The 17740-nt window shown below is 44.6% G+C and overlaps 1 protein-coding gene across 1 annotated transcript; it reads right to left on the reverse strand.

Moving 5' to 3' along the window:
• Positions 1–1574: 1574 nt before the first annotated feature.
• Positions 1575–14286, reverse strand: golga7bb (golgin A7 family, member Bb). Its single transcript, XM_071914181.1, has 5 exons — positions 14275–14286; positions 8245–8370; positions 6951–7103; positions 2925–3026; positions 1575–1661 (listed from the first exon to the last, which is right to left on the reverse strand). The coding sequence occupies exons 1-5, from the start codon at positions 14284–14286 to the stop codon at positions 1575–1577; spliced, it is 480 nt and encodes a 159-aa protein (XP_071770282.1).
• Between the last annotated feature and the right edge of the window lie 3454 nt (positions 14287–17740).

Here is a 17740-nt window from a genome sequence, read left to right on the forward strand (position 1 = left end):
GCACATACACACACCACACACCAGATACACACAAACAGAGCAACCAGCATGGTCTTACAGGGCCTGGGTTTGCTTGCGTTCCCAATGAGCTGAGACCACAGAGAATATTGTCTGGCTAGGTCAGCTCCACGTCTGCCAGAATCTGTGTGTGTATGTGTGTGTGTGTTGTGTGGTGTGTGTGTGTGTGTGTGTGCGTGTGCGTGTGTGTGTGTGGGGGGTGTGTGTGTGTGTGTGTGTGTGTGCGCGCAGGAATGCGTGGCCAGTGGCCACAGGTGTGTGTATATTGGGGTGTGCATGTGTGTGCATGTACTCTCTATGTGTGTTTATGTGTGTTTGTGTACGTGTGTGTGTGTGCGCGTCTCTATGCATGCTTGTGAATGTGTGTGTGTGTGTGTGCATGACAGAGAGAGAGAGAGAGAGAAAGAGAGAGAGAGAGAGAGAGAGAGGGAGAGAGAGTGAGTGTCTCTGTGTGTGTGTGTGTGTGTGTGTGTGTGTGTGTGTGCATGAGAGAGAGAGAGAGAGAGAGAGAGAGAGAGTGAGTGTCTGTGTGTGTGTGTGTGTGTGTGTGTGTGTGTGTGTGTGTGCATGAGAGAGAGAGAGAGAGAGGGAGAGAGAGTGAGTGTCTCTGTGTGTGTGTGTGTGTGTGTGTGTGTGTGTGTGTGTGCATGAGAGAGAGAGAGAGAGAGAGAGAGAGAGTGAGTGTCTGTGTGTGTGTGTGTGTGTGTGTGTGTAGGGCTGTGACCTACAGCTGTGATGTGGATCACCAGTATCCAGTGCTGTGAATGAGAAGGATAAATAATCCAAGGTGCTCTCTGTTCGCTGTTTGATATTGAAGCCAAATGCATGTGAACAGAGCATAGAACCAAGCAGTCCCACAGCAGGCCCAATTTGCCAGCATTCAAAGCGGCTTGACCCCAACCGCCCGACATGAATGCAATCATTCAGCAAGACTTGAGAACACTGGATCTCCCAGGAGGCCGGTAGTTTTCCTCCCTCCAGATTTCAAAGCTGCCTCACAGGCCTGGGACTACATGCAGCATGGCCAACATGTCAGCAGATAGACATAGTGACAGTGACCCCCCCAAAAACAATCAAGTGTTGAAGTCCAGTCTAATCAGGGGGTAAGCCTGCTGAATCAGCTGCAACACAGAGAGTGTCTGACTCATGGAAACAGACATTGAGATGGAATGAGAGAATAGGTGAATGGAAAAATTGGAACAAAAGAAATTATGATGATTATTTTGGTTTGGGTAACTCTGGAAGAGTGAAGGACATTCACTCACGGACACTCTGGACGCTGGCTTGTATACGTGCCTTACTGCCTAAATGTGGGTTCTGTTGCACTTGCGTTTGTTCTGTTGTGTATCCGGTGTGTTTGTGTATGCCAGCTCCTGTTCTCGAGGTGGTGCGTCACAGGCCCCAGCAGGGAGAGTGTTAAGATGCTGTGGATCTCTTCGCCTCCCTCTCCGCTTGTCTTAGAACCTGGTGCTCTCATGTTTCAGCATGCGGATGTTGGTGAGCGTCCCGCTGCCCCTGTGGTGGTGGTACCCGTAGCCCTGGCGCTGCCCCTCCAGTCACCGGGCGCTGCTGCCCGCCGACGACACGCTGCTGCTGGGACTGGAGCTGCCCGAGCCCCGGTCCTCAAACACACTGATCTCTATCTGAGGACGGGAAGGACGTCAAAGATCGTCTATAATAATGATGGAAAGATTAGTACAATATAGGGATAAAGTGATCATCCTATAATTAAGAGGTTGCGGTTTCATTCCCTGCAGCTGCCAACATTGTGTCCATCAACAGCCATGTGTCCTCATGTGACCGAACCCCCAACCTGCTCTCTCATCGTTAGTTGCACCCAAAATGGCCTTATAAGTCTGATGTGTCCCAGCATGATAAGTGTCGTACCATATTTTAGCAAACCTGGGTCCCAAAGAAAGACTTAATTTGGTCCAAAGGATAAAAAAGTAAGAAGCTCAGGCTTAGAGATCATGCAAACATCAAAACAAAACAAGATGATACAAGTGGGTCACATTCTAAGCTGCCATGAGAATGCGGTCTCTAACTGGCCTTCACTCTATCTCAAACAGAGGCCATATTGTATAGGAGTGTATTGACTAATAAGTGTAGGTAATAAGTTGGCCCTGTGTGTTGGAGCCTGTTCCTTCAGCCAGTCTGAGCCAGCTACAGAAAGCCAGGCCTGTGTGATGGTCTAGTGGACACATTCTCTCTCTCTCCTCCTGCCTTTTAACTGCACAAGGAACTGTACTGGGATTACTCCGATTGACAGAGAGAGACGTGCCTCTGGCCACTTCTGAAAACACAGTAACACAAACATAAGATGGGGCGCCGCAGTAGGTTCCAACCTTGTGATTTTTGAAGACTATTTTGGAGCATTTCTGCTTTATAGCAGCAAGAGGGAAGATGGAAGCTAAAGAAGAGGTGACTTGAGATGTCCACATGAGCAACTCACAACATCGCAAGCACATACAGTATGCGCCTTAGGCTGCCGAGTCACCAGATTTTACCTTTCTTTATCTATAGGGAAAGTTGACTGAGCATGCATGCTTTTTTTCAGCACTACCCAGCTTCACATCCATGCCTGGAAGCTTCCCAGTACAACCATAGTTGGCCACTGAGCAGCTCCTCTGCAGTAGTTGGGAGTGAAGTGTCTTGTTCAAGTGCACCTTAATGGTATTTTATGAGGATTTTATGAGGAAGAGGAGAGTGTTTCTAATTCACATTTCCAACTCAGATTTTGTTAGCTGTTCCAGGGATACAAACTGGTGAACTTCAATAGACTTCTCTAACCTCTAGCCTCCTATCTGTCCTCTATATGTCTGACTGTCTCTGCCCAAGCCTTCATCCTCTACCTAAATGTTGAACAATTCGGACAGATCGAACAGCAGCAGATGAGTGAAGGATACAACCCTCATGCCTCTCTCTATGGGGTCTGTGAGGAGCAGGCCTCTGGGAGCGTAGATCTTCTCATTCTGCTCCTGGATGTAGCCCGATATCTTCTTCAGCACCTGGAACAGAACAGGGAGACAGAGAGGGGTTAGGGAGGGACAGAGGAATAATCCAGATTTGATTAGAACCATCAGAGGCATAATGAAAACCTAAAAAAATGAAGAGAATCTGTGGTGTATACAGTCTAGCAGCAACATAAGCTGAACAGACATTCCAACTGGATATCCATAACCGGCATATTACTTCTGAAAGAGCACTCTGTATTGCATGCAATAACCATATACTGTATCTAAAGAAAGGCGAAACCAGGACATGGCTGAAGCAACCTTAACCCCCTCCTGTGCTGTCTTGGGTGGAAGAAATGAAAAATGGAAGAAATGAGTTTGCAGTCCTTCTGTGCATAGTTAGCATACGGCATATGATACTGAATCTCCCGAGTCATTGCCTGTCTTTATTTTTCCTGAACATTATAATCTAAACTCAAAGTAATTCCATTATGCTCTAAGTACGGCAGTTATTTTTATACACGGTTCCAAGCTACTCATGTCAAGCAAGGCTGTATGAATTGAATTACCGAAATTGACGACTATGAGCTTTTCTCTGTTTGAAGTTTTCCATTTGGAAGCTTTAGTTCCTAATTCCAAAGATGGCTCTCTCAGGCTAAATGTCATGGCTTGGTTAACTGTCGGGGCAATTTGGAAACACTCTAAAACGTGAGGCGGACAGTTTATTTAGATTGCACTGGCACTATGCTTTTTCTCAATTTTGCAAGTGAGTATTGCATCAGCTGTGCAATAACCACAGAGCAGCAGTGGAGTGAAGCTGAGCGCTAAGTTAACTCCACGCCTTGGCACACGAATGCAAACATGCAGGCCTGTATGCATTCACGTACGCATTACAAGTACACACACACACACACACACACACACATACCCACACACACACATACAGTTTGCACACACGCACACAGAGAACAGCAGAGTATGAGCGACTAAGAGATGAGAAAACCTAAACACTTTGAAGTAGTCCCAGGTTGCTGCTGATAACAACCAAATGACTGCTGACGGATGGCCAGTCACGCTAAAAGGACAGCTATTAGCTAGAGCTGCATCATTAGTGCAGCTTATTCAGGCCTGGCTATGCATCCATGGACACCAACAATGCTGATGTGCCATGCCTTTCCTCAACTCTGCCTATCCATGTCAATCAACTGAGCCACGCTCTGTTGGACCTCATGTACACTGAGAAAGTTGTCAGCACTCTTGAAAAGAAGGTGTCACTTTTAACACATCTGTGTGTCTACGCTAAGACAGCAAACATTTGTGTTACTTTTCAACAGAACTTACAGTATGTCACTATATCTTGTGCCAATATGTGTTTTTATTAACCTATGCTGTGTTGAAACCTAGCACGAATGGGTTTTGTCCCAAACTAGACAGAAATGTGTTAAAAATGACACATCCTTTTTGTGAGTTAACTAAAGGTCACGACAGTACTCAGGGCTTGCGAGATTAAAACAATAGAGTACTGAGCAACACACTGAGCAACGCTCCTTTGGGATGTCCGAGGCCTGCTACAGCTGCAGGCACAGCTGCTAATGTAGTGACCCTGTTATTGGAGTGCTAAACCACAGAGCAGTCACTAATACTTCTCTCTGTCTTCCCATTTGAAGAAGAGATTTTTTTGGCAGTGAAATGTCTGGAAAATGTTATCATGAATGGGGAGCAAACAAGAAAAGACGTTCCTCTGTGAAAAGCCAAAGAGCAAGTAATCAAAAGCCAGCACTTTGCCCTGCTACGCTTTAAATCTGTCTTTTTGTCTGTGCCAGAGAAACGTTTGAAACACAACAATATTTCACCTTGGGAGACACTGCTAAATGTAGTGGTGTATCTTGTGTGCGCTTAGTTTGTTCAGGCAGAAGGCGATCCATATTTGGCTAAGAACAATGCCGCAGACAATATGCCCACAACTTTCTTACAAACATTCAAACTGTGTCTTTTGCCATAAACTCCATCAAAGCTTTACAGAATAAGCAGGGAGAGATGCAGAGAGAAGCCCTGACCAATAGGTTTATGGTGTCCCAGAAAAGGAAAGGACAACAGAAGAAGCCAATCCTTTTACCGCTAGGGAGCTCTCAGGGCCGCTCAATCCTCTTGAGCGTAACAATGTGACACAGTCAAGACTCCAAGCTGTGTCTCTGTTGTACTGCCGTGTGTGTGTGACACCCCCTCTGGGAAAAGCTTTGTGAGCGTGTGCAGATCCGCTAAGAAGCAAAGGTGTTACAGCCTGTTTCACATGTGTGCCATGAGTGTGTGTTCTTCTGCCATGTTGTTACATCCCCATGTATAAGTGCACAATTATGCGTTTGTGCATGTGTCTGTATATGTCCCATAAGGAGAGATGAATGCACAGCCACATTTTCGTGAATAATGGGGGGAGAAAGAGGAAGAGACAGAGCGGGAGAGGGCACAGACTGTGAGTGAGGGAAAGGTTTTTGAGTGCTTCTTGTGTGCACATGTATCTGTTCTGACATGCTGGGAGTAATCAGCATCCTTTGATAGAGTGAGATGTGAGCATCAAGGGCCGTGGGTACTCCAGGGAATCTGCACGCTGATCCATGCTCACTGGTGTGTGGCCTCTTATCAGCTGGAGCAGCACTCTTGCACATCCACATGTACACACACACACACACACAAACCGTCAACTTGGGTGGGTATATTTGATCATCCGCAGTCAAAACGTCATTCAGCCAGGATGATTTGGTAAATTGGGTAAATAAACAACTCTGCTTTGGGGTCGATAGCATCGCAGCATCTCCATGGAGCGGCACCCAGCTGACAGGGAGATGAAAGGAGCCCCGACTTGGCCATTTCTGCATGGCTTCAATACGCCAATGAGTCCTTTTGTGCTTCTTGGTCAGTTCCCAGTACCTCTGTATCGCTTTGATAAAGAAATGTTTACAAAGAGCAACAAGACTATGGAGATGAATGTTGTGGGTGACAGAGATCAGAGCAGAGGGGCATGCCGGGACTTCACGCCACTCTAGTTTCATCTGAAAAACCGGCAGATACACACACACACACACACAATTTATCACACAGATGAATCAAACGTACTGTGTGTGTGTGTGCCTGTGTGTGCATCTGTGTGTCCTTGTTCCGTCTCAGCGAGTGACAAGCAGCAACACAGCTGAGGAGAGGTTTAATCACCTGCCCTCTTCTCAAGATGTCCGGCTTGGCCGCGCTGAAGGTAAACGCCATGTTATGGTTGGCGTGCCGTGCCTTGCCCACCGGCACACAGGTGCAGGCTTTACAGCAGGCAGTCAGCAGGCAGCGGACGGACAGCTGAGGGGAACATTGTGTGAGCGCAGCACAGAGAGAGCGCACCAGATCGTATCTCATGTCTTTTTGGCTCCGTCGCTCTGTGTGAGTGTGTGTGAACGAGATTTGAACTGAATTTGTGTTTGTGAGGGTTGGGTTCCATCAAAATGGACAAATAAGGCAATAAATGTAAGTCTTGTTGATGGGCACTGGAGTCTGTAATATCCAGCTGCTTATGAATAAAAGTTTAACCATAGGGTGTAGATGAGCATCGCACAGTGGTGTTTTTCTAAAATGTTGGTTAGAATAAAAATATTTATTCCTACAAAGATGCAAGTATTCTGCACCCTGACAGGCTTCAGATCTGTTCTATTACTTTAATATCTTTAATATTTGTAGAAAACAGTGAGTGTCAGAGTTTAATGAAATACTATTGTGGGACTATAAAAAGCCTAGTTCACCTGCAGGAACAGCAGAATACTGAAGAATCATAAAAACACATTCATATCTTTAATATTAGGGATATGGAAGCAGTGGAAGCTTCTCAGTTTGCAGTAGAATGCTTTCATCTCTGTACAGATTAACCATTACCTATGTCCGGTGCTGAGGTATATGGCCACGCTGTGTGTTAGCATTTACTGCAGGTGTGTCCAGGTTCATTACCTTCTCATAGCGCGTCTCCATGCAGAGGAAGACGATGTAAGCTGTGGCACAAGCCAGACAGCCCTCCAGGTACGACTGGCCTCCGATCTTCTCTGCCTCCGCATAATAAGAGTTCAGGGTCTTCACTGTCTCCTCAAACAAGGTCCGCTCGATCTACTTACATACACAAACAAACATACAGATACAGATACGGAGGCATGCACGCACCATAAGGACTGCGACAGTGAAGAAGTGCTTTAACAACACTGTGGGAGCAAGCTGTTCAGCTATGAAATGGCCTGCCAGATATACCCCCCACCACCAGCTGCATTCTGTTCACCCAACATACTCCTGCTTTTTAAACCATTTAGAGACACACTTGCAGAATTTGAGGCTACTGTGGGAAAAAAAAAGGCTCAGAGTTTTGACAGTAAAGACAAGTGGTTGGAGCATCTGACAGAGGACATTTACAGTGAAGTGATGCAGATTTACAAAATGTCTGCTAATGGTCACCTTACACTGTCTCCTTCTGCGTCTCTCTCTGCGTCTATGTTTCTCTACGTTTCTCTCTCTCTCTCTCTTTCACACACACACACACACACACACACACACGCTCTCTTTGGACTGTCTGCTTCAGATGCTAATTATGAGACAGGTCTAAAATAATACCTCCCCTTCACACTATTCACGGATGCTAATGCCCGTGTACACCACCAATACACAGAACACCATATTGTCTCTGATGTAAACGAAGCGTGAAAAAAAAAACTATAAGGCTGCAGTTCTTTCTCCTAAGCTGCACATTTCCTCTGAGTTTTAATATGAGCTGTGACCGTTTCTATTCTACTTCTGTCCGTTGATCTGGAACTGCAGGGTATTAGAGGCCGTGCTGCAAAGCTCTGTATCCATCTCTAGAGGGTGGGAAGGACATCTTGCAATGTCATCATACTTTATCATTATGTCTGATGTTCTTTTGGATTCCAGACTTCTAATCTATGATATTAGTGATTAAAATGACTGGATTGGTTGCTATGCTCAACTCAGAAGTTCACTCTATCTCCCCCACACCCTGATTTTGTGTTCGCACATGTGCATGTATGTGTATGTGTCTGTATTGGTTTTTGTGTGTGTGTGTGTGTGTGCGTGGCTGTGTGTACGCGCACGTGCGTGTGCACCGTGCGAGTGAGATGCATGGGCCTATATCCATCATTCAACTGTGTGCTGTCAGCCAGCCTGCACCTACTTAGCGACCTTATCAAGCCCATCACTCTTCCTGTGTGTGTGTGTGTGTGTGTGTGTGTGTGTGTGCTCTCACCCTGCTGTCCAGCTCTGAGGGGAACTTGGTCTGGAAGCGGCAGACGGTTCCTTCGCTGTAGTCTCTCTGTACGAACACCTTAGTGGCTAGAGATGCGCTGTGCCTCAGCTCCTGGAGGTTATGGAACTACACACACACACAAAGGGGGAGAGAAAAAAACACTATCTCAACTATCTCAAAGTCAAGCTCTCTACTTTGAAGTCCTACCCACTTGTTCACAGCAGCCAACTTAAACAAGGGCCGTAGTTATATAAAGATATCTAATATTTCCCGCCAGCTCTGTGTGGTATTTTCTAGTAGACAACACAGGTGCAAGTGGGCTGGACAGAGAGGAGAGTACTACATTACTCTGTCAACAACAGTGCAAGCTCTCACTGCATTCCTCCTGCATCAATAGGCCCAATTGCAGTAATAGCCAACACTTTGAAAGGCTCCCCTTTACAGCACATTTGTGCTGAGTGGTGTGTTTTACACCCAAACAGTCATCCCCTTGAGAAGCATACAGTAGTGGGCAAGCGGGCCAGTGTAAACTTGTTCCCTGCTGATCTGAATTACTCCCCTCAAGAGGACGGTAATTAGAGATACAGTAGGAGTAGGAGGGAGGGAGAGAGGGAGGAAGGAAAGGGGGGGTGAAAGTATAGAGTGAGAGAGACAGACATATGAGGTTTATATTGATTTTAGGGCCTCTAAAATCTTTATATGATGACTATATTTCACAAGAATGTGTTAAACATTTAAACATGATCCTCAGATTGTTTTCTCTCTCTGATTTTTCTTTAAGTGCAAATGGTTGGCTTTTAAATGCAATATTTACTAAGTATTATTCAACGGATATCACAGCCAAAGTCTGACCAGCTGCTAAAGTGTAGCTATTATTGAAAGTAAGCAGGGTAATAGAGGCAGTAGAGAGGTTACTTGCACATATGAACCCCACAGTTTCCATGTAAGCAGTCATAGAACAGTGCCAGCTTTTCAGCTCTATATAGCTTATATCACTCACAACTAAGAATAGCATCCAAGCTGCTATTTTCATCTGCAAACACGCCAAAATCATCCCACAGCCACTAGATCTTTCTGTCTAGCTGGAGCTTTTAATATCGTCCTTTCTGCCTTCTCTGTCTTTCTACCCCTCCCTCCCTCCTTCCCTCCCTTCTCCCATCTCTCTCTCTCTCTTTATCTTCAGGCCATCATGATGAACAACAAGTCACTCTATTAATAGAAGCAATTATCAGCACAAGATTGAGCATAATTTATCAAAGCAAGATTCATTTGGCCCAGCATCAGCTTCATTAAGATAACACAGGCCCTCTGTTTGTGTCTGTTTGTGTGCGTGCATATGTGCATGTATGTAGGCGTGTGTGTGTGTGTGTGTGTGTGTGTGTGTGTGTGTGTGTGTGTGTGTGTGTGTGTGTCCATATTAAACCCAGCCAGACAGTCCTATGGCCTCTGGCTCTTGTACTGTGTATCGCATCGCCGTGCTTTTCATGGGAAGAGGAATCGGAGCATTACGTCCAACTATGGCTCTGAATGACAAAACCCTGCCTACAACCTGATGACTTGTGTACAATACACAGCTGATGCCAACGCTTTAGCTGACTGCGGTTCTGGGAGCAATCTAGAGGCATCTGAATGAAATTGGCTGACTCGCCTTGCACTGTTAGATTCAGGCCAGTGGAACTTCAAAGTGTGTTTTGGCCTTTAATTGGCCCACTGACCTCTGCCTTACATCTCTGTGCGAGTTCACACACCAGTGTAGTGAGTTTGCGGTGGGAGAGAAGCTGTTTCTATCTCAGTGCAGCTGAGCCAAGCAGGCAGAAGGCAGAGACACATGCTTGGAGGGATGATGCATCGTTGCATTGTGCAGCGAGTAAAAAAAAATTACGCTGATTGGCCTAATGGGGATGCTGAGATAAAAGGTCAAAACTCAAACATGATAACGCAGGCACCAGGAGTCCAATGTTGGCCTGATGGGGGGAAGGGGGGGAGAATTAAAGCTCAAAATTTCTGTCTCTGAAATTCCATAACAGCTACACCACTGGCACTATATTGACAAAATCTGGAGAGACGATGCATCTTGTTACTGATTGACCCAAGGAGCGCCTGGATCATTGGTGGAAAACTACATGTTTCACTTGTTTATCTAAGTCAGATACAGTTACACAGCCACATACACACACAGACACACAAACTCAAGCAAGCATGTACCTACCAAATCAAACACACACTCACGCGTGTGCATGCAGCATGCACACACTTGTGCGCAAACTCATTCACATTCGCAGATGCCGTTAAGAATATAAATGCTGATTTTAACATCCTCTGCACTGCTCCTTGCCAGAGGGAGGAGTGAACACACTTGTTGTACTCACTCCCATCAGATATCTATTGCTCTGCAGCTTAACATCCATTCTTCCTTCCTCTCCCTTCACACTGTGGTTATCTCTTCAGCACCGTGGATCCTTCCCCAACTGCACCCTGATAAAACCGGAGACTTGTTCATGTTACAGTAACTATTGTCAAAGTCCTCCAACTGTCTAGTCTGCATTGCTGCAAAACTGATTTCTCTGGTGACTTGGTGTACCGGTGCAGCAGGCAAGTGTAGCACGCACGTGAAAGGTGGTACTTCAATGAAGACTACATCTGCGTGGCCCTGTCTGTGACCATGTAAGCCTGAATATCCCTCTTGAACAAAAAGGGTCCTCAGTTGACTTACTGCTAGATGTTTACTTTCCTGCATGGGAGATCAGGGTTCAAATCCAGTCTATTCTTGTGTCTAAATATAGAACACAGGTAGACAGCAATGTTAAAGTGTCACACTAAACATACAGGGCTTTATTAAGAGCCTCTGCATTGTGCTGCACTGTCTGACTTACCCTTCCTCCCACACTTCTTTGCACATTGATTAAACCCTGAAGTGAAGTGATATAAACACAGTGGAAGTACAATACAGTGATAAACAGATGGAAGACAGAAAAAGTACTGATTTGTGCAAGTGAGATAAAACAAGGCCAAGTAAATAACAAAACAAAAAACAAAAAAATACATAAATTACCAACAAAACATGGTGGAAAATGGTAGAACAAGATGCCCAAAATGGCAAGTTAGAGTAATAATCAGCAATATTTTCATATAAATAAATGTCAATTTTTGCTGCTCTCTATAAACAATTGCTTCAACCTGTACCCAGTTCATGAAAGCCTTTACATTTGCTTTTCTATACACTCGGTGTTGAGTAGGTCTTTCCCGGGTAAAATCCTCTGGTGCACAGGAAGTGATGCGCTTTACGGCAACAGCAACAGCGGTTTGTTTGGAATAAAAAGAAGAAGAACTGGGTAGTTAGCATGAGCAGCGATAGCCACCATGACTGAACAAAGAATGAATGCCACCTGCAGAAACTCAAACTTCAACACACAAAGACTGCAAAAACATAACAGCAATGATCGATTAGCACCAAGGATGTTGCTAAAATAGAAAAATATGAGGATCTTACTGATTGGCACCTTAAACTCTGGTGTCCTCTCCATGGTCCCCCCTCCAGCCCCCTCCCCCTCTCTGTTTTTTTCCCAGCTTGGGTCTGTTGGTTTGTGTGGCTCTCATTGCAGTGACATGTTTCCTAGTTTAGTCACTCCAACTTGAGGAACGCTCAGCGACAGCATGGGTGAGCGCTGCCAGTGGGCAGACAGTACAAAGGGCACACACACAAACAGAAATACACACACACACACACACACACACACACACACACACACACACACACAGTGAGAGTTAGACTTCTCTCTCCCTTCTGATAGCTCCTTCAGCGTTTTCCTCCTCCTTGCTTTCAGCTCTTTTCATCCCTTCATGATTTAACTGGTTTCCTGCAGTCGAGAGCAGAATTGTTCCTGTTTAGTGCCAAGCTGGGCGAGCCTGAGGTCTATAAATCATTGAAGTTTAGACAGTGACGACAAAACAGTAAAATTTCCTTGACAACTAGGTGGAGGATCGCTGACTGCGGGACCAAAGCTGGGAGCAGAGCTCGTTTTGGAAGAAGGTGGGACGTTGTTTCAGTAGAAGCCTGGTCCTGTGCCAGCCTGAGAGATGATTACTGTACTTCAACAAATTGTTCCTTAACATTGTAATTCTCAAGCCAGGGCTAGCCTACAGAGTGGGAGCTGGATCTGGCAGTAGTGGCCTTGGTGGGTCCAGAGACTATCCATGCAGCACAGTCTGTAGTATACACACTATGTGTTGATGGAACTCACTCACTTAACCTGGTGATTTACTGGCTTGGCATGCAGTATATCTCACAGTAGAGTTCTGGATAAGAAGTGAAGAGAGAGACAGACAGATAAAGACTGGAAGAGAGAGGGAGCGGGAGAGAGAGAGACAGTGAGGTAAACTGCGCTGTTCATCTGAGACTCCAATCACTGATGGTTACAAACTGCAGCAGCCTGTTCACATTAAATATGTCATGGATAATTGATGGGACTTGGACACAAAATCTGTCCTGGTTGTACCTATGTGTTTGTGAGTGTGTGCGTGCATGCGTGTATACGTGCGTGGTGTATGTACGTGCGTGTATATGTGCATCCCTGTGTGTGTGTGTGTGTGTGTGTGTGTGTGTGTAATTGATGGGCTTGGACAGGGATACTGGCGGACCACCAGAGGAAATCAGTGCCGCTCTGCCATCGTTTTGCAGGCCCAGAAAAACACAACCATCAATCCTGACAGCAGAGGGATTACTGTGCACTGCGTCTTCACCTGCTGCATCATCATGCTTGAATTACAGGTTCACTGACTCATAAATGACATAAAGGTTTCAGGTGTATTCGAACACCCAAATGCACATGGACACACACACTTAGACACACACACACGCAGGCACACACTGCATAGCAAGAGTGCAGGCTGTTCTCAGCTGAAGGCTATTATCAGTTCCAAAGTTGCACTAAAGTAATGGCTGTCTTCGCTAGCGTGGCCATTATTATGATAACCAAGGCAGCCATCTCTTCAGCATTATGGTGACATCACCAAGGACACAGAGAGAGAGAGAGAGAGAGGAAGAATGTGCTGCTGGCCTCAGCGCTACCAGGCATTACAGAGGCTAAAAATACATCAGCAAGGGCTGTTGATGCTGTTAGGGATGACTAGTTGCACTGCGTGACATAGCCTGTTACTTCCTATCAAAACTGTTTCTGTCACTGGCCCTCTGTGGCATCTGGTATGAGCTGCTGATCATGCCAGCCACATTTGTTAGAGGCATGAAGGGAGCAAGACACTGGAGGGAACCGTGGGGAGGGAAGTGTCAATATCTGGCACATTTAAAATGCAAGCAAAAATGACATTGGGTCTAATGAACCCTTGTCGAGCCAAGACAATGCCAAATATGAGCAAATGAAACCTTGTCAAGCCAATATAAGAGAGAGAGAGAGAGAAAGAGAGAGAGAGAGAGAGAGAGAGAGAGAGAGAGAGAGAGAGAGAGAGAGAGACTCTGTCCCTGTCCATGGTGCTGACTGCTCCATCACCACATCACGACTTTCACCAACCTCCTGGGCTCTGAGCCTACTGTGAGCTCTACCTGAATCAGCTGGGTTTCAGTTGCAAAAAAGAAATGGATTTCCAAAAAAAAAAAAAAAAAAAAAAAAAAAAAAAAGAACGAGCTTTATCAGTTAATTTATTCTCTGAGGCTTTCTTTGTGGTATTAGAGAATTAACAAAAACAACAGTGATGGAAATGAGTGAAACAGAAGCTCTTCAATGCGCTGCCTGCTCTAAAATATCTGGGTGTGTGAGGATAACGCTCATGGTTCTCGACTTTATACGTATAATAAGCCAGGTGTCTATTATTAAGGCAATTTTCTACTCGGTTGATTTGATTTAAGGCAAGATTCACCCGCGCCGCGACAAGCAAGACAACAAGCAAGCAAGACAATCTGCAAGGCTGTATCTTTCAACCTGCATCTCTTATAAATACAAACGGAGAGACAGAATTGTTTCTCGGGTATTGCTCAAAGAAGGCTGGAAAAGGTGGTGGAAGAGTCTAATTTCTTACCTCTGTCGCCATATTGCAGTAAGACGCTGCAGGATCTGTCCCGTGCTGAAAACGGTGAAGGAATCGTTTGCTTGTGTTGTGTGGGACAACGCGACTGGAGCTTCGCAGGAGGGCGGTACGCACCAGCGTGTGTGTGTGTGTGTGTGTGTGTGTGTGTGTATGTGTGTGTAGGTGTGTGTGTGTGTGTGTGTGTGTGTGTGTGTGTGTGAGAGAGAGAGAGAGAGAGAGAGAGAGAGAGAGAGAGAGAGAGAGATACAGAGGAGGGGGAAAGATATGCTAATTACAGAAGAATTTCTAATAATGCATAAATCAAGAATAATTTGCTCTCAGCTTCATTCCACAAGGTCAGTCTTTTAAAAAAGCAGATTCGTTATTTGTTTTAAAATGCTCGCTGTTTATTTGGGTTAGTGTTTCTTTTTATGCCTAGTTTTTAGAGGGTTATTAATAATTTCATTGATTATCAATAATTCAAATAAAGTGCCTTAGTTCCCCCCCCCCTCTCAATCTGCAGTCAACAACAACAACAAGGCACATCTTCCTCACTCAGGCTCGTTTGCCCTGAAAACTCAGCCAGGAAAACACACTGCATCAGGATGGGCGACTAGAGGGAAAGATCAGAGGGCTAAAACAGCTCAACCTATTAAGGTCCTATAAGCAAGCAGAAATAATGAAATATTATGATCAAATACATCCAAATACATGTTGATGTCCAATCCCTTACAAAAAGGAACCATATTAATGATATAAGTTTTAGAAGGGCAGTAATAAACTACTGTATACAATGCAATATCCTATACTATAGAATTATTATAGTGATACTATAGGAGATAAAAATACCATGAAGTACAATGAGGTTATTTTAAACTCACTATAGAGATACATACACTCCCCATAGGAATATTACAGTGATCTTTGTGTTAGGGATGCATCACTGCTGCCTGTGTTCCTTGAGGCTCTATTAAAATTACAGTTGTTGTTTAAATTGAAGCCTGTTGTCATAATTATATAGTGAGTCACTGAGTGGCTACTGCAGCCAGCGCAGCTACAGTACAATAGCCGTCCTACTGAGGCAGAGTGGGTCAGGAGTGGTCATGCTGGGTTGAGTCATAGCCCATATGTTTAATTCACTACCATTACCATTAGAAAGCGCTTATTAAACATTCATCAGAGTACTTCAGAGCTGCTTGAATGTAGGATATGGCCACTTTTATTCCTTTCATGGGCAGCGAATTCCTCCAGTTCACAAATAGATGAAGGTCTGATTTTTACAACACAATGGTGGTTTGACTTTTTTAGAAGATTGTCTTGAAACGCAGTGTGACAGGAAGATTAAAGCTAATGTTTTTTTTCCTGTTCTTGACACTTGCAAGGGCAGGAAGTTTGTTCTTTGTTGTTTTAAAAAAAGACATTTGAAGAACAGGAGGTGAAATCACTTTGATGATACTATTTTGGGCAAAAACCTAATTTGCTTTTTTCTCCTCTGACATCGTGAGTCATGGCATGTGCTGAAATTAGACATTTACTCTATCACTATGCTATCCCCTCCCCGAGGTACGCTTAGATCAGCCTCCTGGCAAAGACACACACACACACGCGCGCACACACACACACACACACATACAAACAAATCCACAAAGACACATATATTTCCAATCAGCAGCATCCAACTATTATGAATGGAAACAGAATCCAAAAATAGAATGGAAGAGCATCAACAAAATGAGAATTATGCAGAACTAACGTTATTTGCCAGGATCCTGCTGCTTCCTCCAGATTGCCTGAAAAGATGCGTATCTAATCACACTCTGGCACACATTCCTTTGGGGTGTGTGTGTATTTGTGTGCACATACGCGTGTTTGTGTGTGTGTGTGTGTGTGTGTGTGTGTGTGTATGTGAGCGTGTGGACCGGCCCTCCAGCATCCTCCAGCATATTTTCTCCTTGTGCATGGGCATTCACTCACACACACACTGCAGTGCTACTTACTCTAGGCGACATCACATCGCATAGGCACAGGTATGGGCATCACACGGGCCAATATTGTGTTTTGTTAAGGGAGAAACCTAAACCTACTATTACAACTCATGTGAATAAGATTCATTACATACAGTATGTGTGTATAATTTGTAGTAAGTGGAAACCAGCTGAAACAGGAGGTGAAATATATGAGCAGCAGTGTGACAAAGGAGCAAGGCGAGGCAGCCTGAGGTTTGTGGTTGTGCTTTAGCGCATCAAGGACACCAAATGTAGCACACATTAGGGCTACGGACCTCCATTTGATGAGATTTTGTGTCTTGGACCCAAATCTGAGAATATTTTTATTGTCAGATATGATTTTGTCCAGAATCCCATGACTATCTGTATTGTAGGTAGAGAGATAACAGTGAAACTATGATTAAAATAGTCATTCTTCTACATTCTCTAATTGTGTTAACTTCTTGTAAATGAAACAATGGCAAAGTGTAACATTTCATCTTTTTGCTGGGGACCCCCTGGAACCCCCTCAAGGACTGCTGGTGGTCCCCGGACCCCACGTTGAGAACCACTGCTATAGCCCACAGTTCTGTGTTAGCAGGAAATACTCCTCTTATTAATGACAAGCAAATGAAAGGCCTTCGGAGGCTTGGAGGCACAGTTCTTGCTATGGACTGATACAGAAAACACTGTGTGTGTGTGTGTGTGTGCGTGTGTGTGTGTGTGTGTGTGTGTGTGTGTGTGCGCGGAGGGGTGTAAGGGTATTTGTACAGTACAGATTGACACAGATGTGTTATTTTTACATTTGGTCACAGTTTGACTGAGATTGGAAAGATATTGGATATTAGGTTTTGGTTTTGGATTGATTGTCTTTTGGGTTACCAGCGGATGTGAGCGCACTGAAGAAAATTGCTAGGTTGTTATGGTCAAATTTCCATCATGGTTGAATGTATGCATTCCCGTTCATATTGAGGATGTAACGCAAGATGATGCATTCAGAAAACATCTCATTCTGGTCTTCAAATGTGTCCGAATCTGCACTTCAGCAGAAAATAATAACCTCGCCGCAGTCCTAAATTATCATAATAAAACACATGCTTGTACACACACACACACACACACACACACACACAGAGAGAGAGACACACACACAAATATTGCCTTATTTCACATCTCATAGTTCATGAAATATTTATCTCAGCAAAATATTCATGGTTTCCGCTTCACTCCCAAAATGCCAGTTTCTATTTGAAGCTGGTGCTGTGAAATGTTAAAGATGGTGATATTGACTCAGCGATGAAAAGAAAAAAAACCCAAGCTATGACTGCGGTTTCTTTGCTCTCGTGTCCTTAAGACTTCAAATGTTACATTATTGCTAAGTATTTTCTCAGTGTTCTCGGTTAATGTGGTTTTGACTTTGCAGTTAAATGGAATCATCACCTGAGCTGTGGAAGAGCAGCTTAGAGTCAGTGAGCTTCATTTAGTAACTCTGA

This window comes from Centroberyx gerrardi, chromosome 15 (genome assembly GCF_048128805.1).
Source record: "Centroberyx gerrardi isolate f3 chromosome 15, fCenGer3.hap1.cur.20231027, whole genome shotgun sequence".
Lineage (NCBI taxonomy): Eukaryota > Metazoa > Chordata > Actinopteri > Beryciformes > Berycidae > Centroberyx > Centroberyx gerrardi.